This window comes from Sturnira hondurensis, unplaced genomic scaffold, assembly GCF_014824575.4.
Source record: "Sturnira hondurensis isolate 20B ecotype Veracruz unplaced genomic scaffold, ASM1482457v3 Scaffold0020288, whole genome shotgun sequence".
NCBI classification, from domain to species: Eukaryota; Metazoa; Chordata; class Mammalia; order Chiroptera; family Phyllostomidae; genus Sturnira; species Sturnira hondurensis.
This window is the reverse complement of record NW_028092919.1, coordinates 605,598-628,569: the sequence shown is the minus strand read 5'-3', so window position 1 is coordinate 628,569 and position 22,972 is coordinate 605,598. Positions and strand designations below refer to the sequence as shown.

General features: G+C 51.2%; 1 protein-coding gene and 1 long non-coding RNA gene across 21 annotated transcripts in view; both read right to left on the bottom strand.

Moving 5' to 3' along the window:
* ANK2 (ankyrin 2) overlaps window positions 1-22,972 on the bottom strand; it is a 292,783-nt gene that overhangs the window by 128,029 nt on the left and 141,782 nt on the right. For 4 of the 20 annotated variants that reach the window (XM_037029427.1, XM_037029438.1, XM_037029431.1 and 1 more), the window contains exon 1: window positions 3,588-3,808. The exons of 12 other annotated variants lie outside the window; for them this stretch is intronic. In XM_037029427.1, coding sequence (XP_036885322.1) covers window positions 3,588-3,716 — 129 coding nt within the window. In that variant the 5' untranslated portion in view covers window positions 3,717-3,808. Of the gene's footprint in view, window positions 1-3,587; window positions 3,816-6,472; window positions 6,671-22,972 lie in introns of those variants that run through there. 4 more of the 20 variants (XM_037029445.1, XM_037029398.1, XM_037029409.1 and 1 more) reach the window with 3 other exon arrangements.
* LOC118975484 (uncharacterized) lies at window positions 7,073-12,401 on the bottom strand. Its single transcript, XR_005064073.1, has 2 exons — window positions 12,200-12,401; window positions 7,073-7,113 (listed from the first exon to the last, which is right to left on the bottom strand). It is a non-coding gene; the product is annotated as an uncharacterized LOC118975484 (long non-coding RNA).

Sequence of the window (22,972 nt, the reverse complement as noted above, 5' to 3'; positions counted from 1 at the left end):
TTCTATGAAAGTCAATGAAAAGGACTTGAAAGTCTGTTTTTACTTTCCACTTTATCCCATGCAAAATCACCCTTCTGTGTTGGTTTAATAAATGGAAACAGGCTTCATATTTTGAAGTCCTAATAAAATTGTAAAGAAAAACGATGACAAAGTCATAGTCGATCATTGATGGCAACTGCTATATTTAACAAGCAAATGCTGACTTCTAAGAAATTTCATGAAATATTTTGGTGCATTTACAATAGAATCACAACCTCAACTGTACCCAGCTTCTTCCCGAATATGCCACCTAGCTTATTCTCACAGTCACTGGGTCCTTTCGGTTGTAGGGAGGCCTCTAGCAGGTGGAACAACGGAGGCACTGGCAGACCGAATGTTTGGTCACCATGCTCCACATTCCGTGGAGGGCAAGGCCAGGAAGTCCTACTGCCCATCCCCCCAGGGGACTGGGGGGCCTGGGCCGCAGCCCCGACTCTGCCATGTGCTGGCTGCTTGTGGCTAAGCAAGTCCCACTCGCTGCTCTCTGCCTTCCTGTGTATGAAATGCGGAGCCTGAGACCAGCTGGGTGGGACTGTCACAGGATGGACCGAGGGCCAGACATGGGCCATGCTCGGTAAACACGTCGCGATGGACTGGAACGCGGTCAGTCTGTGCCAAGAAGTGGAGAGCACAGCTATTCATTTGAAAATAACTGATAATTTTGTTTAAATGAGGAAGACCATTTAAATATGTGCTTTGTTTTCAAGGACAGAATTGTTGTTTTTTTAACCAATCCCCTGAAAAATCACTTATTTTCCAATTTTTTAAGTACAGTTGGGAAATAGTGTGTGGTTGTGGAAAGAACATTTTACTCAAAATCACTTTTTAGAACTGAGTCATACAAGTTTGTGAGCAATTGGATTGTCACTTAATTATTCCTCATCAAGTCTAACACTCGCAGATTCTCCTGGAGAAACTAAACATAGGGACACGAAAAGAAATGACTTAAATTGATATAAGGTAATCCATTTATCCCTATAAAAAGCTATGTCTTCTTTTTAGTAAATAAATGCTCGGTTTGTTTCAACTGTCTTAACCGTGGTCCATGTGCTTAATGCCCAGTTTTAGTCTAGCTCTGACTTGGTAGGACACAGATACAATATACGGATAGTCCTTACTGTAGCTAAACAGTAGCTATCCCAAGTCTAGTCCAAAAGGGACATGTTACTCTAAGACCAATTCTAACTCTAATGAGATTGAAACTAGGCCCCTAGTCCACCGATATGGCCATTTAAAGACTGTACATACTGCTGATCACTCGGCACAGGGGTTACAGCCAAGCCTGCAATGTGTTTCAAGTTCACAAATAAAAGTAAAACTTACTTAAGATCTGTCATAGAGTACAAAATAATAATGCAAAGGTATTTGAATTAATAGGAAGTTTACAAAAAGAATATTAAAAATAAGTCCAAACACAAGGCTACTTAATTGAATTGTTTTTTAATACTCAATTTTTTCTTTGGTAAAAAATCTTTTCCAAATCATCTTATTTATTCTTTTAAGCTTTATGTTTGGCTTTTATCTATATTGGCGCAGGTCTTACCTGAATTTTGGGGACAAACAGTTACATTTGAAAGACACGTCACAAATGACCATGCAGGGGACGCACAGTCATCTCCCCAACTGGTGTCCCCTGGGCTATAAAGTGACATCAGAAAATATAGTGTAGCAGTTTTCAGTCACGTCCGGGAGGGGGCGTTCCCCGGGCGCCACTCACAGCCAACCGCCTGCTTCCCTCAGCTTCCTGAACTTCCTTAAGGAATGATGGGGAGGCAGGTGTTTCTTCTCTCAAACCAAATTTTAGAACTGGCTCCGTAGCCGGTGGGGTGTGTCTAGAACATAGACCTGATCTGGCTGGAAACCGGCCCCCTCAGCACCTGCCACCCTCCGCACACCACACAGGGCACGGGCGTCTGCTGCGGAGCAGGGGGGACCACCCCCAGGTGCGCACACAGAAGAGCCAGGGCGGCGGGAGCTGTGCCAAGACCCCCAGTGTCCTGTGCCCTGGCCCAACGGCACCATCTGAATATGAAACTGAGAGGACCCTGTTGCAGGACCGCATCACGCACCGGTGACCTCGCCCACCCTGCTGGATCGCGTTCACAGCAATGCAGCAGCCAAGCAACTGGCATGTCTCCATTCAACAGTGCAGGTTTTCAGGGCTCCCCGAGGGTAGGAAAAGGCAAAAATCGGGAGAAGCAAGCCAGGGCAAAAGCCAGAGACCTTTCCATGTGTGCCTGGCCCTAGTCTGGCGCAGCCAGTCATAGGCCACAACTGGACACGGACACGAGTCCTGGCCAAGAAATCACAGACTGTGTCTGGAGAACAACAGATAAGGGTGATGTGATCACAGGAGTCGGCTCCGTGCAGCACTGTGCCTTCAGAGAGTCAGAATCGGAACTGCGGCACCTGTCGGTCAGGAAGCGGCTGCAGGCCATGGGCACCACAGGCCTGAGACCAGAGAGAGGAGAGTGCAGGCTGGGAACGCGGGCAGGCAGCACGGAGCTTCCCCAGGAGGGGGATTGTGCCTTGCTGCTGGTCTTACTCGCTCTGCCTAATGACGGAGTCTGATCGGGAGTGGTGGCCGGGAGCCCAGTGAGTCCCTGTGCCGGGAGACCTCTGCTCCGTGTGGGTCCTCGGTGTCTTTGCAAACACAGGCCAAGACAACACCCCCAAACTGGAAAGGTCCACACATCTACTACAGGGGGAGAAAGGGCTCTGAGCGCAGGAATCACGCAGCCCGGGGACCCCAGGCCCCAGTCCCAGAGCTCCGCTGCCCACCACTGAGGGCCAGCCCTGCTTTCATGCTCTGCCGGGGAAATGTGCCATTTATCATCCTCCGAAATTGTCCCCTGACCTACTTTGTTAATTAAGGCGTTTACGGAGACCGGCCCCGGTGGAGCCAGGCGGCCAGCTCGGGGCAGATGTCGGTTCCATCAAGTTGTAAGATTGCCTCTATTTTACAGGAAAAAAATATTGTAAAGGGCAGGGACAACTGTACAGTTTAAGGTAAAGAAAACCAGTATTTCATCACATCTCCTAACCCTGGCCTTTTCATGTCATGCACAGAAAAATCATGAGCTCAGTGGTGAACACTGAACAAACGACTAAAATCGGAATTTTAAACACTCGGAGGCGGCTCTCTGCACCAGCATCCTCAGCCCAGCTCCGCGCAGAGCCCTGTCGGCGTAAACAAAACGTGCGCCAAGCGGAGCCCCACCGGAGCACCGGGCGGGGGCGTGCAGGGCGCGGACCGGCGCAGAGGACGGACAGATGGACCAGGAAAACCGCGTCCCCTCGGCCCCGCATCTGCCTTCTTCCCGGACCGGGGTTCAGACTCCCTCGCGGGAAGGAAGCAGCGGGCGGCGAGGCCGAGTAACGACGACGACTGGGGAACCCCTAGTCGCTTCGCCTGGAGACACAGGGCACCGACCCCTCGGCTGCCGCAGGCCAGGCCGGGCTCCGGCGGCGCCGCGCGGGACTCCCGCGGGCGGCGCGGGGACCGCGGTGGCGACCCCGGGGAAAGGGTCAGGGGATGCGCTTCCTACCTTTCTTTTCCGGTCCGCGCGGTCCCTGGGGATTTTCCGTTGCTTTTTTCTCTCCCTCTCAAGGATCCTTTCCTTTTCATCCAGTTCAGCCTCTCGAACTTTTTTAATGGAAGCGGCAGCGTGAGCCATCTTGCAGAGAAATCAGCGGAGCAGGGCTGCGCTCGGAGCCGCGTCCCCGCGGTCCAGGTGGTGGGTGGCACCCGGCGCAGCTGCGCTCCCGGGCGGTGGCCGCGCAGTCACTGGCAGCCGCCGCCCCGCCCCCCGCGCGCCCCAGCCCCGCGCGGCCTCTGCAGCATCCGCCCGCCGGCTCGCGCCCAGGCCGCAGCCCGCGCCACACCTGCCGCACAGGTGCACCCCGGGAGCGCAGGCGGCGCCCACCAGCGGACCACCCAGCGGAGCGCCGTCCCCGCGCGCGGCCCCGCGGGTGGGCGTTCACTGCCGCAGCCCCACCTCGCGCGCGGAGGACGCTGCGGGCTGCGGGCCTCCCCGCGGTGCGGCGGCCGCTCAGTGCGCGCACACAGTCCTGCCTCCGCCAGCGGTCCTGCCCTGGGCAGGGCTCATGCAGGGACAGAATCACGCGGACGTGCGTCCGGGAGGACGGCGCGGCAGGGAACACCTGCCACAGACCCAGCGCGCGTGGGCGGGCGGGTTTCAGACCCACGTGGGACGGGGGGGGGGGTTGCTTGCCGCAGGGCCAGGCCTCTGGGAGGGAGGGTAGGAAGCAGGAGGCACCCCAAACCGCCCATCCCTCCAGGAGGCCAAGGGGACTCACGGACTCCCAAGCTCTTGTCAAACACCAAATTAGCACCCTGGGAGGTGACGCGCAAAGCAGGTATGGGTTTCTGTCCTTTCTGCCAGTTCCCGGCAGGGTGGCGCAGCCAAAGGGGGCGGGGGGGGGGGGGGCTCGACCTGTGAGGCAACGAAGATGAAATTCCTGGTCTGTGCAGCCAAATTTCCAGAATTTCATCATGGACCATAGGTTGTCGCTGGGCTCCTTGTCACTCAGCCCCAGTCTTTTCGGACAGACAGGACACCGAGCAGGACACCACAGATCTCGAATCTCCCAACGCACACACGCCACCCCATTTAGAAAAGCGAAGTTTCGACCCTGTGGTCATCACCGACATTTCAACAATGCAATGGAATTCTGTATGCATCCCCTGGTTAAGAAAAAAGTAACAGAGAAAATGTGTTTGGGGGTCCCAACCCTTGCGACATACCTGCCCAGACAAACGAAGGGTGTCCAGTTTAGCTTCCCGCACTGCAGGAAGGTAAGCCAACAGCTCTCCCAGGAGGAAAAGTACTAGTTCCCTATACTGTGCATGGTCTGTGTGCATTTTAGCTTACCATAATATGACTTACAATTTGTCTTGTTTACCTAAACAAAGCTGAAAGCAGCAAGATTAATCCAACATCCCACAAGCAAGCAGACTGTACTCCGTGGTAGCAGAGAACCCAGCACTTAGTCTGACTCAAAAGCTGGTCAAAGCAGAGACTGGCCCAAGGCCTGGACAGCCTCTCATGTCGGGGGGCCTCTGCCCACGTGGACTGAGCAGCTGAGAAGTCACCTTCCGGAAACCAACGAGCTTCTCAAAGCGCCCTGTTCTGTAAATCTCGTGCTGTTTACAAAGTAGCAGGCGCAGGCCTTCTGGGGAGATAGCATGTCAGACAGCCGCTTCCCGCGGCTCCTGAACCAGGCGGGGCGAGCCAGCCACCTGCCAGGACACAGGTCACACTCGTCCCTGAGGTCCTTCAGGACACGCAGCTGTGTTGTCGGGAACGAGGGGTTCAGGGGAAGCACAGGACTACCACCAGCACTCTGTCACTGGATTTGTGGCCGGCCCAGCAGACGGTGGCTGAGCTTCCAGCCCTGGCTTCCCGTGACGGGGGTGGCTGTTCTGGGCCGGCACCCTGCCCACGCCCCTCTAGAACCTGTCCCAGCTGCGTCACTTCCCGAAAGCGAGGGGAAGCTCTCAAGCACTCCTGAGAAGAACATCAGAGATCCTGGGGTCAAAAAACCAGTTTTTATCATCAGCCTTTGAGGAGCTCAGTAGAGCTACTTAAAATCGCACCGTACCAACTTAATGATGTTTTGTGATGCCAAGGAAACTACCCATTTTTAGAGCTTCAACCGAATAAGTTAAACAGAAAGGTCCTGGCAGCGTCAACAGTCTTAGTCCCTGAGACTAAGGGACTAAGTTTTTAGAGCTCTTCTTGTCACTTTTGTCTCATGAAGAAAAGGTGACACCCAGATGTTGGCTCGCCAAGGTTAGTTTGACGAAAACATTTCACAGAGCCCCGTTGTTACCAAGTCTTTGTAAGCAGACTGCGCTCTCTGCATGCATTTTCTCGCCATGTCTCTGGATTCAACGCAGAGAAGCACACTCACCATGTTCTCCCAGCTGAGGACACCAAAAGGCCCAGGACTTGTTCCCCGTGCCCCCCACCCCTGGCCGGTGTGTGTGGGCAGGAACGTCAAGGACAGGACCCCAGTCAGCCCCCTCAGGGCACAGAACCACTCCCTGCCCCACCGTGGGCTCTGCTGCTCAAATCCCAAGCAGGAAACCTCAGACTTGTGTGAGTGTTTTTACATAAAGCGAAGGGACCACGAGCCTTTGTCAACCCCTGGTTTCCATCCACCTTGTCCCCACCCAGAGAACATGCTGTCCCTATGTGAGATGCGTGGGGCAGCGCAGAGTGACCCTGGAGTGCCAGGTGAGCCACCATCTTACACAGGGACAGTGTGTCTCTCTACCACTCACTGACGCAAGGTCTTCTAATGTAGAAGCCCTTCTTATATGTCTGTACTGCTCAAATATCCCTCGGATTTCTGTTTAGAAAGGAAAATCTGTGTCCAATTTTGGATGAAAGCAGCAGGCACTCACCAGCTGAGCTCCACACAGACAGGGCAGCAGGTTCCAGTCCCAGGAGCTGCGGGCCATGCACCTGGCGCCTGCACCACAGCGCAGGCGCTGCCCAGCGGTCCCCCAGCAGAGACCGGGGCTGGCAGGGTTCTGCTCTGGTCCCAGCTGCAGCCTGCGTCAAGGGGACAGGCTGGTGTCTGCCTTCCCAGGGAGGGATGCACCGTCACTCACATTTAAACCTGAGAGCCAGCGGAACAGGACGCCCTTCAGGAAGGACAGGCTCCGTTTAAAGCGGGGATGGAAGATGGCCCTCTGTTTTGCTGAGTGTCCCACGCGCCATTGATCCCCGTCCAGGGTGCCGTTCAATACTGGAGCCGCCCTGGGCAAGCACCGCAGCCAACATGGTCACTGCCACAAACCCAGCACAGGGCGCGTCGGGAAGGCCAGAGGCAAGATAACGGCAGCTGAGGCCACGGCGTTGGGGGAACCGGAGCTGTGAGCCCGGTTCCTTCTCAAGTTGAAGGGTGTTTGTGCACACTGGAGGCCCCACAGTCAGGGTTCAGCCAGCTAAGTGAGCAGTGACAGGCACACTGGTTAGGCCAGACAGTCTGTTTGGTTTTCTCCATAAAATAAAAGACACACTTTTCATTTTCACCAATAACCTTATTGATTTAGATAGCTTGAGTATGTCAGCTAGATCTCATGTAGTAGAACGTTGATTGTTCTCAATATATTGATCGATCGCTATCAACTTCAACTAGTCTACCCGACTGTGGAGCACCGTTGTCCAGCGTGACCTCACGAACCACTTTTGACATGTTCGATCCGTCACAGGACCTTCTCCATACACTGCACAAATCATTGTTTGCATTTCGGTTGCAATTTTACTTGTGTTGATATAATAAAGCATAATAGGCCAAAAATGTTGCTTATTTCCTTCCATCTTCAATATTAAAATAGCTATACAAAGTTCACCAATTTCAATAAGTATTTTTAATGCATGCTGATATGACAGATGTCACAATACAATCTAACAAAATTGTTTTTGAATGAAGTTAAAGACAACTAAGCACTCCTAAAGTCATCATAGGGAAAAAACAAAATGGTTGGTTTTATCTGGCTACCATTTCTGGCTACCCCAATCTACGGCCCTGATTTGTTGAGCTCAAGAAACCTGAAGCCAAACCCAAAAGCCCATTTGATAACACAAACTTATCAAAGCAGAGCTTAGTAGTAACACAGTGGGTCCACCTTTCTGTGGATATGTTTCCGTCGGAGGTGATTTGGTGACACTGAGGATGCTCAGACCGTATTTCCCCTCTACTCTGGACCCCCAGGGCCCCCTCAGTGCCGGCGGGTCCCCCAGCTGCGGGCAGAGAGTCAGCCACAGTTCCCAGCCCACCTCCCAGCCTCTGAAACTTGCCTCTAACTCAACTCTCCGGGACAATCGGAGACTTTGCACCTCTGAATCGCATGGGGTGAGAAGCTCCCCTGAGTGGACGGAGCCATCCAAACTGAAGGCTGTAAGCTCAAGCACCCGGTGCCTCTGGTTTTCGGCATGAAGCGGGCTCCTCCGCCCACACCCACTCATGCGGCCTTGTTCCACGAAGACAGAGACCACACGTCCAGCGACCAGTCCCAGTCGAGCCTCTCCTCTGGTGTGGCGTTGACATCACTGTGGTCAAACCAGTCACAAACCTAGAGCCCCCACCTGGAGCTGCACCTGGTGGCCCAGGCTGCCCCGGCCACCCCTCCCCTAGGACACTGGGTAAAACGTCAACGCTGCTCTCCTAAAAGAGCAACAAAGATCCTCATGATGCGGAATCTCCAGGCCAATCTGATGGCAGTGGGAGAGAAAGCGCAGAGAAACGTCTTTTGTCTCCTGACGCAGTTCCCTACCAAATTGCAACTCTCGTTTTGAAAATGTCAGGAGTAGGAGGGGAGAGATGAAGGACCGTGTCTCAAAGGTGAATGGGCCTCCCCACTACCAGCCAAGGCCTTGGAATGCCGTCTTCCCAGGCTGAGCCTCGAATAAGAAGGAGCCAGCCCCCAGCAGGGATACCGCCGGGGCTTCACGGCCTGGAGTCTCAGCAAAGCCAGCTGTGAGCCTGTGAGCGCAGTCCCTGCAGCCTGAGCCAGCATCCTCCCTGGAGGAGTGGCCTCGGCCCCGGCCTTGGGCCTGGGACCCTCCATGCCAGTATCTCTCCAGGCCCGGTGCCCGGCATTCAGTCAAAGACAGCCCTGCTTCCCACAAAACAAGGGACAGAGGAACACAGACAAGGCACCAAATAATGGAACTATGGACAAGGCCCTGGCCCCAAACAATGAAATTTTAAAAATCATATATTTCTGGCTCCCCAAAGCAGTATTCTTTAGTTGCAAAGTTACATAATCTCAACTCTTTGAGCTCAGACTTCTTTTTCTCTGCCTCTCCACCAAGCTACATGACTTTGCAGAACAGGTAATAATCAATGTCAGCTACATGAGCAACGTGCGGTAAATGAATCACAGAAACGGCATACTAGAGGACTGCAGGTGCTGTAATTTTTCTTAATAAAAAGTGTTTATAACAGTGCAATAAACCTTAACCCAGAATTGCATCCTTAAGCATCTGAGAATTCAGAAATGTCACCAAAACCTAATGCTGGGTTGGCCACAAAGTTACTTAGGTTTTTCCGCACGATGACTCTAGTAGTGTTTAGATGTCTTTAACTTCATGTGAAACGATTTTGTTAGATTGTATTGTGACAGCTGTCACATCAGCGTGCATTTAGAAAAACTTGCCATAATGGGTGAGTTTTTGTGTAGCCATTTTAATATTGAAGATGAAAGAAAATAAGCAACATTTCAACGTATTATGCTCTATTATTTCAAAAAAGGTAAACACACAACTGAAATGCAAAGGAGCCTCGTGCCGTGTGTGGAGAAGGTGCTGTGACTGGTCAAACATGTCCAGAGCGGTGTGCGAAGTTTCCTGCCGGAGAGTTCTCACTGGACAGTTGCTGCACAGTCACTTGGGTAGGCTGGTTGAAGTTGATAGCGATCAAATGGAGACATTATTGGGTAACAATCAACGTTCTACCACACAGGAGGTAGCTGACATATCCCAATATCCAAATCAATAAGGTTATTGGTGAAAATGAAAAATGTGTCTTTTATTTTACAGAAAAAACTAAAACTTTTTGGCCAACCCAACAGATACATAAGATGTAACTGAAAAAAATACTGTTTCTCACAAAACCCCAGGTGGTGGTTTAGGTACAAACTTCAGGGAATATTCAACCCAACTAACTTTGTAAAATAAAAACTCCTGCAGAGATCTATTGTCTCAGCCTCGGTGATGCCCAGCCTGGGACCCTGTGTCCTCACAGAGGTTGGCTGTTTCCTTTTTCCTCTCGTCCCTTGGAACACAGGCTCTGGGCAGAGGGTCTCTGTCCTCGTCCCCACCAGGACTGTCACCCAGCTCCATCCCCGCTGGGTGTGCGCCCCTCCCCCACCGGAACCACCGGGTTACCCAGAGCCAGGGTTCTCATGGCGACCTTTGACCCCGCCTGTCCTTGTGGCAACATGACCCACTTCAGACAAAGCCTGTCTGACGGGTGCAGAGAGTTGTCTCGCAACAATGGCTCTTGTGCTCTGTGAAGCCCCGATGGCCCGAAGGCTCGCTGACTTTGCTGTTGAGTTACAGGCACGGGGAAACAAAGGGACGAGGTAGGCAGAAGGCTTTGGAAACATCTAGAAACTCTCACACTGTTTCTCGGGTGTCTTTAAGTTCTGACTCCAATTAAAAGACACCAGCCTGGAACACACAGATGAGACAACACCTGGAAGTACAGTAGGTATTGTTTGCTCAACAGAGACAAGGCAAAACCCCGAACAGAGAAAAATTCTTAAACCAAAAACATTCTGGCACAAAAGGTAATCATCCTACATCAAATCATTGACGCAAGAATTCCAACGTAGACATTCTCAGTTAAAATGTTTAAGGTGCATATGTATCACTGCTCCTATTTAACCATCTTCAAAAATTATCTGAGCAAATAACACAGTTTGATCACACTACACAACTGAGCTTCTTTTGTGTGGGGGTCCTGAGTTTGGGCTCCGTAACCTCAGGCATGTGAGCCACCCTGTGGGTTCCAGCTCCAGGGCCCCTGGGGCGAATGATGTCTCTCTAACAACCAGAGGAGACACAGGTGAGGCACAGGTGAGATGTCAGCAGGTGCTCAGGAAGTATATAGGAACGACTGCATTATCTCCTGAGAACAAAAACCAAAGCACGAATGTAAATTCGTAAAGGGGGAGAAAAATAGACTTTTAAGGTAGAAAGACAGAGTACGGACAGGAAACCGGACAGGACTGCCCCCCAAAAACAGTGCATGGAAAGGACGTGCATTCCCTCTGGGCGAACGGCATCATGGAAAAGTTTGTGAGACTCCTTGGCGACGGCGAAGCCCACAGAGCCCATGACCCTGGGGAGAGAGCCCTAGGTCAGTGAGCACGAGCGGTGGTCTGGCTGTGTGCCCCCCACACTCATTGTTGAAGTCCTAATGTCAGATAGGGTGGTTTTACTAGGCAGGGCCTGTGGAGGCAAATGGGCCACCAGGGACATTAATGGCCTTACACAGACCCCAGAGCTCCCTGCCTCTCTCACTGTGTGAGGACCCAGGACGAGTCTACCTCTGAGGAGGCAGCCTCATGTCACTGGACCCAGCTGGTGCCTCATCTCCAGCTTCCAGCCCCCAGAACGGTGAGAAACAAATTTCTGCTGTTTGTAAGCTGCCTGGTCTGTAGTGCAGCAGCTCGGACAGACTAAGAAAACATCTCTGCTTGAGAAAGTATTTATTAGCCCTCATGACAGCCAGCTCTTCATGGTCATACGACTTAGATAAATCAGAACCAGAGATTTCGACCAGGCCAGTGGCAGAAGAAGGGACAGCCTACAAAGGCTTCCCTTGAAATGAAAAGCAAAACAAAGAACAATTGCCATTTAACTAACAAGCAGGCACAGCTCCGAATGGATGGTTCTATAATAGGTTATGTTGCAAATTGGTTTGTTGCACAGCAGAGGAACCTGCGCAGGAGATGGAGAGCATTCTCGTCCTCAGAATTCATCCTGAAACTCGTTTTAGTTAAGGCCAAACTGGCCCCATGCCAGGAATAAGTGTAGAAATATGCAGCCAGCCAGTCTATCCATCTGGCACCTGTGAAATATCGTGAAGAAATTGTTGAAATAGATGCCTTTTCTACACATAAGATCAGGGGTAAAATGCTGTCTTTCCTGAAACAAGACAGAAACAAACAAGACACGCTCATACACATGCACACACACAGTCACACATGCACACCGTGTGTCTTCAAGGCCACACTGAAGACAAAGCCCCGCATGCAGACTCCACTCTGCTGACACATCGGCCTGCGGAGTCAGCCCCTGGCTTTCTCAGAGGGAATATTTACAACTCCACCCAGAGGAGCTGGCTTGGGAGGGGCAGAGTATTTTTGGACAAACCCAGGGAGGTTCCACTGTTCTCCAGCCTCATGGGGTTTCTGTAGTGACAACTCGGCCTCTCCAACCAGCGTGACCCCCGGGGCATCTCCACAGACTGGAAACTTCATTTTAAGGAGCTGTGGCTTTAAAATAGCAAAAAACAAAACGGGACAGAAACCAGTGAACTCTTGGGTTGGCCAAAAAGTCCATTGCATTTTTCATGGAAAATAAAAGACACGTTTTTCATGTTCACCAATTACTTTATTGATTTGGATAATTTGAATATATCAGCTATCTCCTGCTATTGGCTTCTAGTGAGAAGAGGTTGGGGTGCTGCTAAACATCTTCCAATGCAGGAGACAACCCCACAGCAAAGGGTTATTTGGCCAAAATTTCAATAGTACCAAGAAACTCCCCAAGTCACTTTTGACACATTTGATCAGTCACAGAACCTTCTCCACACACGGCACAAATCTTTTTTGTGTTTCAGTTGTGCTTTTACCTTTCTTGAAATAATAAAGCACAATACACTGAAATGCTGCATATTTTCTTCCATCTTCAACATTAAAATGGCTGCACAAAATTTATCAATTTGGACAACTTTGTTTTTAAATGCACGCTAACATGACACCTGTCACAATACAATCTAACAAAACTGTTTCAAATGAAGTTAAACCCAACTAAGACCTACTAGAACTATCTTACCAGAAAAAACATAAGGACTTTTTGGCCAACCCAACAGATCCTTGGGTTTGTATAACTTAGTGGAGTTTGGACGCCCTCTGCTGGACGGGACCGATCACAGCCAGTTGCTCCAAAGCACTGTGGGTGGAACTCACTGTTCTCAGGTACAGGGAGCCATTCTAATGGCTGCTGCGTATTTTTTTTTTTTTGTTTACACATATTTTTCTGTTTTGTAGATGACGGGAAATGCCGTTTCTACCAAGGCATACAACATTAGACTAGAAGAATCTAATTCAGATTATAAGTTTAAAACTGTGCACTTTTTTAAAAATAGAAATTGGAACTGAAACAAACTAAGCAAGTAAAATCTGCGCACCAGCAGAGTATTTGTAGGTTCTCGGTTGTCAAATCCCTACCTAGGATTTGTCTCAGCCTAAGCCTCGGTCAGACCAATATATTTGTAACTGGTTACAAAGTATTTGTCAATGCAGTGTCAAGCTGGACACTAACAGACACTGAGTCAGCTCTAGTCTCTTATGTATTTGAGTAATACGATACGATCAGGCTTTTGTTCAGAGAAAATTTCAAAACGTGATGGCAGAATTACTCCCGAGTCAGGTCCTCTTTTGGGTGTCCAGTTCCTGCACCACATCGGGTTTCCGAACAACACGATCCTTACAAAAAGGTCACATAATAAAGACCGGGGTGGGGCACAAAACAAAAGCAGGTGTACAATTGTTTGTGTGGAAAATAATGCAATAATTAATCAATAGTAATAATAATAATACAAGAATAAGCTCTGTGTCCCGTACTCTGAACTGTAAACTACCTTGGCCCCGCCTGTGTTTTGCCAAAGGATCAGCACAGCGGAGAGAAGAGAGCCAGACAGGAGTCTCCTCTCTGAGAAAATGGAAATAGGGTGACCCTTCCTCTGCGGAAGTCCTGAGCAAGAAGGGCTGGAAACACCCCCCAGCATCGGAACACTCTGCAGCGCGGCCCGGGCCCAGGGAAGCGGCACCCCCCCCCCCCGCCCCCCCGCCACCACGCAGAGACCCAGCCTCCTTAGCCCAGGTGAGAGGCCTCTGCTGCTGCGCCCCGGCGCCCCCTGCAGCCCGCCCGTGGCTCTGCAGCAGCCGTGGTGCGGTCCCCGAAGACACCACTGGAGGCCAGTCATGCTGCAGCGTGAGCTCCAGCCACACCCTAGTTTAAAACTAGTGAACTACGGTTACGGAGACGATGCTTTGTGACTAAACACATCCATGTACGTCGATCTAATTTTATTTTTTAAATCCAACCTAATGGTAAAATTTTTTTCTGGAGAAGGTATGGAACCTTGATATTTCAATTAAATCCTTCTGTCAATGCACAGACACCTCAGTATGTTATCTTGACTCTGGTGACGCCCTCATGGAATATACAGACGTCGGAACTTGCGGAGTTGCAAACACTGCAGTACTCTGTGCGCCGAGCACCTCCGTCGATGACGTCTTTTCAAGCTGCTAACCTGCACCCGGGAGCGGCACGCCTGTCCATCACAGCCCTTCCTTCCGCCCTCACTGTGCTGGGTCCCCAACCAAAGACGTTCCTTCAGATAAAGGCCCACATTTGTAAGTCTCCTAGCAACACGCTTCCCTTGGCCTGTCTCTTTTCTAATGATTCAAACCTTTGGTCTCAGAAATATGTTGGTAAGAAAAGTATTTATTTATTAAGCTGATTAAGTGAAATAGCATTCCCTGATTTTTCAGAATTTTTTTGGTTTTTAAAAGTTTATTTTATTGTATTCTTTCCCATTACCATTTATCCCCCTTATATCTACTTCCACCTCCACCCACCCACCTCCTTCCCACAAAAAACTGTTCTTTTTTTTTTTATAAAAGATTTTATTTATTTATCTTTAGAGGGGAAGGGAAGGAGAGAGGGAGAGAAACATCAATGTATGGTTGCCTTTTGTGCATCCCCTGCTGGGAGTTGGCCTGCAGGGAACTGGCCTGCAACCCAGGTGTGTGCCCCAACTGAGAATCGAACCGCGATCGTCTGAGTCGCAGGCCCACGCTCAATCCACAAAAACTGTTCTTTTTTTTAAATCACGGGGCATCACAATGAGATCTGACTTGCAGGTGTATTAAAATACGCAAAACAAACAAGAGAAACAACCTAATTTAATTTGTGTTCACTTCAACATCTAATTCAGTGTAAATGTTCACTCAATGTTTGGCCACCAGGAACAATGTATCATCACTGAGAAAGACAAACCAAAGCAGCAAACCTGGGAAATTCCTTCCACGCAAGGTTCTATTCATTGTACAAGTGTCGCCGCACTCTCCGCCCCACACAGACACTGACTAATTAGGACTTGGGGACAGGCAGAGAAGAGTCACAGCAAACTCCAGATACACCAGTTCCTGGTTATCATGCAGTGGATGTTTTTCTACAAACCACTACCAGGAGGAAGCGAAAGTTTATTGAACTTTCGGACGGAGGGTGGACGAGCAGGGTGGAGTCTGTCCTGCATTCAGCAGACTCGGGAGCCTGCAGCCAGCGTGGACACTCGGTGCCCACACTAAAGGTGGCAGCGGAGGGGGCGGGGATGTTTACGTGAAACTTTCCCAAAGTGTGTTGACACTGTCACATAATGAGCAGATTTTCAAACAGCAAATTATTTCTTGTATAAATAATGGGTTTAGGGTTAGGTGCAGACCCTTAGGGCACACATTTGTGGCTGAAAGTTTTTCTGAAGCTTCTAGAAGGACCCACCAGAGAGCCACCGAGACCAGAGTCCTCTGAGCACCCCCGCCCTGAGTTCTCACACACTAACAGGACGCGTGCATGATAGCCAGGTCTCACCGGTTCTACAAAATCTGTGAAACCTGAGCACCTTAAAGTGGCTTGTATTCTTGTACACCATCCACGAAGCCCAGAGAGGCCGAAGGGCAGGCTCGCGGCCTGGCGAACAGGACAGAACACGGTCCATCCATTCCCACCTCAGGGCTTCCTCCTCTCAGCTCTTGAACCCTGGAAAATTTTGCTCCTTTTAGCTTTTTGATTTTTAAAAGTGTATTTATATTGGTACAACCACTTTGGAAAACAGTTCTGTGTTACCTAACAAAGTTGAAAATGTGCCCCCCCAAAAAGGGTACTTGTATTTCGGGAAGCTTTTCTTATCCTGCTTGCCCTGTACTCAGTCAGAGAACCCAGGCGCTCCCGCATGCAGCCCTGAGGCCACGCAGTATGTAAGCGCGCCTTACCCACACACTGTCTACGATGACACAGCATACACTCTACGTCAATATGGCCTCATCGGACCCTTACGAAAGTGCCAGGCAGGTATTGTTACTACTACCCTGTTTCAGAGGCCTGGGGCGGGCAGCTCCGAGCTGGGAGATGTGCAGGGATGAGCCGGCTGCTGGGAACTTCGTCCCTGTGACCACGTGGGTGGTCATCTGGCACCAGAGGCCAGTTCCCCCAAATCCAAACGTCCTGACCTGAACCTTCACCTGCACACATGGCCACATTTTCCGTGACTTGGAGGATGTGCACTGGTTCCACTCAATCTAGAAGAGAAAGACAGCCTTTGGAGTGGAGCTACACTGCTGTATTTTAAAAAGTAAATCCCAGTTTCCGTCCATCTTCCTCCTGATGACCCTGTTTGTGTCTGGCATGGCGCACCTGTGACTCTCAGCCCTCAGGTTCCAGCAGAGAATGGAAAGCCCAAACTGGAGACTGCACAGCATGGCAACGCCTGGAAGGAGGCCGAGGCGGCGTCCTGTGGAGGTGGTGCTGCCGGTGGGAGACCCGGAGGCGCAGAGAAGAGGGACTAAAGCGGGTGTGGAAACAAGACCCCCCAGGGAAAATGCCCAGACAAGTCCTATTACCTCTCTATGGCTCAACTCTCACCTGTAAAGCAGGGATATCTAATGAGGGTGAGTTGATTCATGTGGAATACTTAAAATATCAGCACATAGCAAGCTCTCAATAATGCCAGCTCCATTACTATAGTACACCTAATTTTGAAAATGTTCAAGACTACCCACGTAGATCCATTTCATTTCTTTGTTTCAGAAAGTTGGACACAGTGGCAAGGTAATTTTGCTTTTTGATTCACCTTAAAATTTCCAAATGGGCATGAAAACCATAACTATCTTCTGGAAAATTCAGCAATGACGATGAAGCAGACCTCATCACAGCACATCTTACAAAGACAGTGCCAACCCGAAGGACAGGTTCGAAGGGTGGGACTACTGTTTCGTTTGCCTGGATTCCTCAATTCAGATTTCAAGGTAGTTTGGAACTATAATTATTTTTCTCCATCCTCTATGGCTTCACAACACTGCTGAGAGAAGTAAAAACTGCAGTCTGGGTTGGCCTGCGTGTCAGGTATGCGGCGAAAGATGACCGATGAGCCGTGTTTTTGAGTCAGCGGGTACAGTCTGTGCTGAAGTACTTGCTGCCAACGTGAGGCTCACCCATGCGGCTGAGACTCAGGCGGCGATTGTGTCTCTGTGGCCAGAGCTGGTCAGGAGCGACAGACTTCCATCGTTTCTCTCTGCCCCCGAACACCCAGAGCCTCAGCCCCTTGTCACCGAGGTGCCACGGAAGTGCCCAGGAGGAGCCCAAACGTCGACCTCTGCCCATCAAACATCAAGGGGAGTCTGGCTGTGTTTAGCCATGATTCTGGCACCGCCTCAAACGCAAATGCCTCACAGGGGCCAGCGGGGTGTGGGGTGGGGGGACAAGGGAGCAAAGGTCGGGCTACTCAGCCTCACACTGTCCAAATGGAATCGCTGGTCCAATATTATCAGATATTCTGATTCATATAGGAAAGCTGCATTTCAGACTTCATATGACATTTTCTGACACTAAAATATTGGCAACTAAGCCCATTTTTAAAACATCATGTGAGCTAAACAGAATATACCTGTGGCTTGAGTCATATTATCAAAAATAATCCCCAGACTTGATGGCAGAGCGTGCAATCCGAGCAAACAAACCTACAGAAACCTAACAACAACCCACAGAAGGAAGCTTCTAAAAACTTTCTTTTAAGATTTTATTTACTTTTTAGAGAGAGGGGAAGGGAGGGAGAAAGAGGAACGATACACCAATCAGTTGCCTCTCACGTGCCCCCAACTGGGGACCTATCCCAGGCATGTGCCCCAACTGGAAATAGAATTGGTGACCCTCTGGTTCGCAGGCCGGCACTCAATCCACTGAGTCACACCAGACCGGGCAGAAGCCTTAAACCCCTGTGATGTCACTTACTAGACTCATTTTAAGAACACGTGCCCCGGCTGGTGTAGCTCAGTGGATTGAGTGCGGGCCTGTGAACCAAACAATTGCGGTTCGATTCCCAGTCAGGGCACATGCCTGGATTGCGGGCCAGTTCCCAGCAGGGAACTCATGAGAGGCAACCATACATTGATATTTCTCTCTTTCTCTCCTTCCTTTCATCTCTAAAGATAAATAAATTTTAAAAATTAAAAAAAAAAGAACACGTCACCTAGGGTTCATTTTTAAGAGCTTCTTCCTAAATAAAGTCCTAAATCTTAGCTGTCTCAGCCTCAGACATGAAGCCCCAGGAAGACGTCTTCTTTGCGGCACATTCAGGTTTACACTTTTTTTTCAGGTTTTACATTTCAGAACTCATTTTAGCACATGGCAATAACATTTTGAGATGCAAAATGAAATTAGATTTTGGAAGGAGAAGAAGTTAAAGGTAACAGTTTATTGCCTAAAATGGTTCCTTATCTGTGATTTGGGATTTTCATGAAAGTCACATGGAAAATGAGAATAATTCTGAGAAGCGAGGACTTGACTGAGGACCCTCATTCTAGGGAACGTCTTTGGAGTGGCAGGCATTTCCGTGTCGGGCGGAGCCACCCCACACGCCGGGCGTGGCGGCACACGGGGTGGTCTGGTCCGGGGACGGGGACCAACCTTACCACGTGCACAAGGAAGACACTCACCCAGAAGTGCCCGCCTTTGTGCATTTCAGAAAACCATGAACGCTTCTGCAAGTCCAGAAGAAAACGGCCCTACAAGCTAGATTATGTTTTGTATCTTTTCATCTACTTCAAAATCTATTAAAGCTCCTTTCAACCGTGCACCTGGGCATCCGGTGCGAATCCCAGCCTCCCCCTAGTCACAGGCTCTGTCTGCAGTGTTTAGAGAAGCGCGATGCTCGTTATCTCCTCAGAACCATCTCCATCCTGCTGGTGAATCGGGACAAAACGAGGAGACACACTTAGGAACTAAAGCTTCATTCCCTAACACTCTCCAGTGCTTTGGTAATAACGCAGCTTAATACAGCACGCTGGAGATTTAAAACAGAAAAAACAGTGACCAGTTACAGTTGATCATAACATGTCTGCAGGTCCTGCCATCAAGAGGGAAAATGTGTTTGCCACCATCGGGGCTGGGCTGGCCGGTGACTCTCACAACCAACACAGTGTGGGGGGCACGGCAGCCCTTCCAGAGCAAGGCTGCGGGACCCCTGGCAGCTTCCTTGTCCGGATGCTGCTGAGACCCCTGTGAGACAGTGGAGCCTCCCCGAGTCCGGGGGCGTCTGGGTGGCTGTTTGAAACCCCGATGCGCGGGGTGGTCGGCCGCACTCCCTCACAAACAGAACAGCAGCCCAGAAAGACAGGTGATGCACGTGGTGCGAGCTGGGGCTCCTGGCGGGTGGGACCCCGGGCGCTGGAGGCAGGAAGGCCTTGATTCCAACGCATGATCTAGTCCTGCACATCCCGGGGCCTTGGCGCCCTCGTCGGGGACACGCGGCACTCGTCACGCCCCTGGAACCACCGTGGCGCTGAGTGGACGAAGGTGCAAAGCCACAGGAAGACTAATGTTACTTTCCCTCCCAGATCCGGTCACCTGCCTTCTGTTTCTCTGTTTCCTGGGGACGGAAAAGGTCCCTCTGTTGCAAACAGTATCTTATAAATGCTTCATGCCGGACATTTTGAGCTGGTTGTGCACAGTCCATTAAATCAGACACCATCGCGGCGTCAGACACACGAGAGCAATTGGCGAGGAAGGTGCGCCCTGGAAACCTCCCTTTACGCAGGTAGAACTCAGCTTCAGAGTGAGGCCTGAACGTCAGGGCGAGGCTGGCGTTCTGTTCACGGGGATATGCACAGTCAGAACCGCCAGTGTCAGGACGCAGCATCGGCCTCTCTCCTTCCCAACTGCGTGGCTGCACATCTGGAGAGGCGCCCGTGCGAACCCGGAATCCCTGCACCCCGACTTCGTGCAGCCCTCAGGGTGACTCAGCAAAGCACTGTAGTTGTAACGGGAGCACCAGGGGCAGCAGACACGCCCTGAGCAGCGTCACTTCCCTCTGCACCGCGGGGCCGCCCACCTGACTCCTGATGCTCACGGAGGGCGTGGGGCCCAGTTCGGTTTTCACAGGCAGAGAACAGGAGGCGCAGCAGCCCAGCGGGGGCCCCCGGGGGGCGCCAAACGCAGGGCGAGAACCCAACGTTGCTGAGTCCAGGAATAACGAGTGTTTGAGCGCAACGGAAATGCAACTACAGAAAAATATCCGTGACTGTGAACAAAGAATGAAATGTAGATGGGACTGAGTTAAAGCAGTACAGCAATCAAACTGGTTTTCAACCTTCTCTTTAATTTCATGTCGTTTTTTTCAATAAAAACAGCAGTTTTTAAGCCCTGGCTGGCATAGCTCAGTGGATTGAGCGTGGGCCTGAGAACCAGAGGATCGCAGTTCGATTCCCAGTCAGGGCACATGCCTGGGTTGCAGGCCAGTTCCCTGCAGGCTAACTCCCAGCAGGGGACGCACAAAAGGCAACCATACATTGATGTTTCTCTCCCTCTCCTTCCCCTCTAAAGATAAATAATAAATAAATAAATCTTAAAAAAAAAAACAGCAGTTTTTAAGAGCAAAATGGAGACCTCTGCGGAGCAGCGGCCTCTCTCCCACTCCTGAGATGCATTTCAAGGCAGGGGAAGGGCATTCGGGGTCTGCGGCAGCACTGTCGGGGGTCCTAGATGCAAGGCAGGTTCACATCCGTGGTAACCGTAGGGCATCAACCTACTATAACCCTCTGACCGATGATCGGTAAACGTGCAACACTGGACCAGCCCCGGGTCACACACGAGGGGCACCTGTGAGTGACCTGACTCACAGTGGGTGGGGCTCCACCCAGCCCGTCCTGCGGGTCCTCTGCTCTCTGCTTTCCCCCTTTTCCTTCCACATTCATATGTAACTTTCAGTAAGCTCTTCCAGGAGATGAAAACTTATTCCTCTTAAAAGAAAATCAGAGAGAGGGTTTACCCCCGTGACGGCTCTGGTGTGGGACACATGTAGTGGGAGGTCCCTCCCCCACCCCACACCCCACAGCTGCCCCTGTGGGCGCCTCCGTCCAGACCAGCTCGGCCACAGACCCATCTATGGGTCTGTTTCTCTACGACGAACATTCTGGGATCTTCCGAAGATTTAATAATTTGTGACCACGGGTGGCTTCCAGGTAGGAAATAAAAATTGCCACCTAGAATGAAAACCCCCCACAGACATGTATGAAGAATGAGGCCCAGGCACAAAGGATCAACAAACATACGTGAGGTTTTCTACGTGTGAAAACAGAAGCCAGAGGCAGGACAGGGACGGAGTGAGTGGCAGGATCCGCTCGCACACCGACACTCACACCCAAGGCGCTGGAGTGAGGGTGGACGGGACAGGCTCAAGTTCATTGGCAAGGCACCACAGTGCCTCGTGTTTTCAGTCGGCTTAATTCCCCTGTGCTTATGACCGTCTGCTGAGCTGTCCCATAAGTTCCTCTCCTGAAGCCCAGATATGGACATTCTAGCATTATTCCGGAATTTTAAGTCAATGTGTGTAAGTAACTGAACTTTGTAGCTTACGTTTTATAAAGCACTGCATGGCCTGGCTGGCGTGGCTCAGTGGGCTGGGGGTCGTCTCAGAAACGGAAAGGTCACCAGTATAATTCCTGGTCAGGGCCTGTGCCTGGGGTGCAGGCCAGGACCCAACTTGGGCCCACGCTAGGGGCAACGGACGGACGTTTCTCTTGCACATCAATGTTTCCCTCCCTCTCTCCCCCTCTTCTCCTCTACCCAAAAATAAGTAAATGAAACCTGAAAGGAAGAAAGAGAAGAACTGCATGGCCACGTGAAGTCCCATCCTTCCTTCAGAACCAGTTCCAGCATCGCCTCCTCCGCAGACACACACGGCCCCGCCCACACACACGGCCCCGCCCACGCTCACGGCCCCGCCCAGCCCGCCAGGCTGAGGTGGCCTCTGCCACCGGAGCTCACTGGCTTCCACCCTTCTTCCGTCACCGCGATCAGACCACGACAGTCTCCGATTCACGGGACTGATCTTGGGAACAGCGACTTTGTCTTTTATTTGGTGCCAAACTAGAAACTCAATGGCAAGGCAATGAATAAAAAGGTGAAAAGTCAACTGTACTAAATGCAGCACCTTGAAAGCTGGCTCTGGGTTCCCCCGACACCTGCTGGCGCTGCCGTTTTGATGGCACGTGCCTTGTGCTTTCATCTCTGTCCACTCCTGGAATCCTGTGCTTTAAACATTTGGAAGCCAGCGCCCGAGCCCTGCCGGCCCCAGCAGGACAGACACACCGGCAACGCCGGCCTGCCATTCGGCCGCCCTGGTGGTTCCCTCGCACGTCGGCACCTCCCCGGTCAGCTCCGAAGACTGTGCGAACTGAAGAACGTACACGGACGGCCCTTTCCAGTGTCCACACAGACACGGTCGCCGCGGGTAAGGACAGCAGCGTCACGGGATGACAGTCCGCACGATGCAAAAGGCTTTGAGCTGCGCACTGAAACTCTTGTGACTGTTATTTCTTGTCCAGCAGGGACTAATGACACCATTTTTGTCAAAGTGTCTGTGCCTGTCCCCTGTATGCGTGGCACTTTCACCCTTGCTGTTGGAGCATGAAGAAAAAAGGGTGGGAACAGCCTGCTTCCTAATGCCCACACATGCCCAATGATTTCTCATTGGTGTTCTTCCTCGTCCCTGCCTGCACCCCTTCCCGGGGCCTCTCTGCCCACCAGGACGCTAACACTGAAAGCCCAGTAACACGCTTCCCTCGAGGACCCCTTCCTGGGGGCCTCAGTGAAACAACGCCGGGTCCCCTCCTGCTTTTCAAACAGAAAGTGGTCAAAGCCAGTGTCCCCTGCGCACTGATGGGACAGGGCTGCCCCTCCCTTCCCACCTGCCTCCAGGCCAGTTGCTCGTTCTCGAGTCTGGTGGCACTGCCCACGAGGAGACGTCTGAACAGTCCTCAGGCCACAGGCCTCACCCCAGAGCACCTGCGTGAGAGCCTCCGGGGAGCGAGATGCAGGCACTG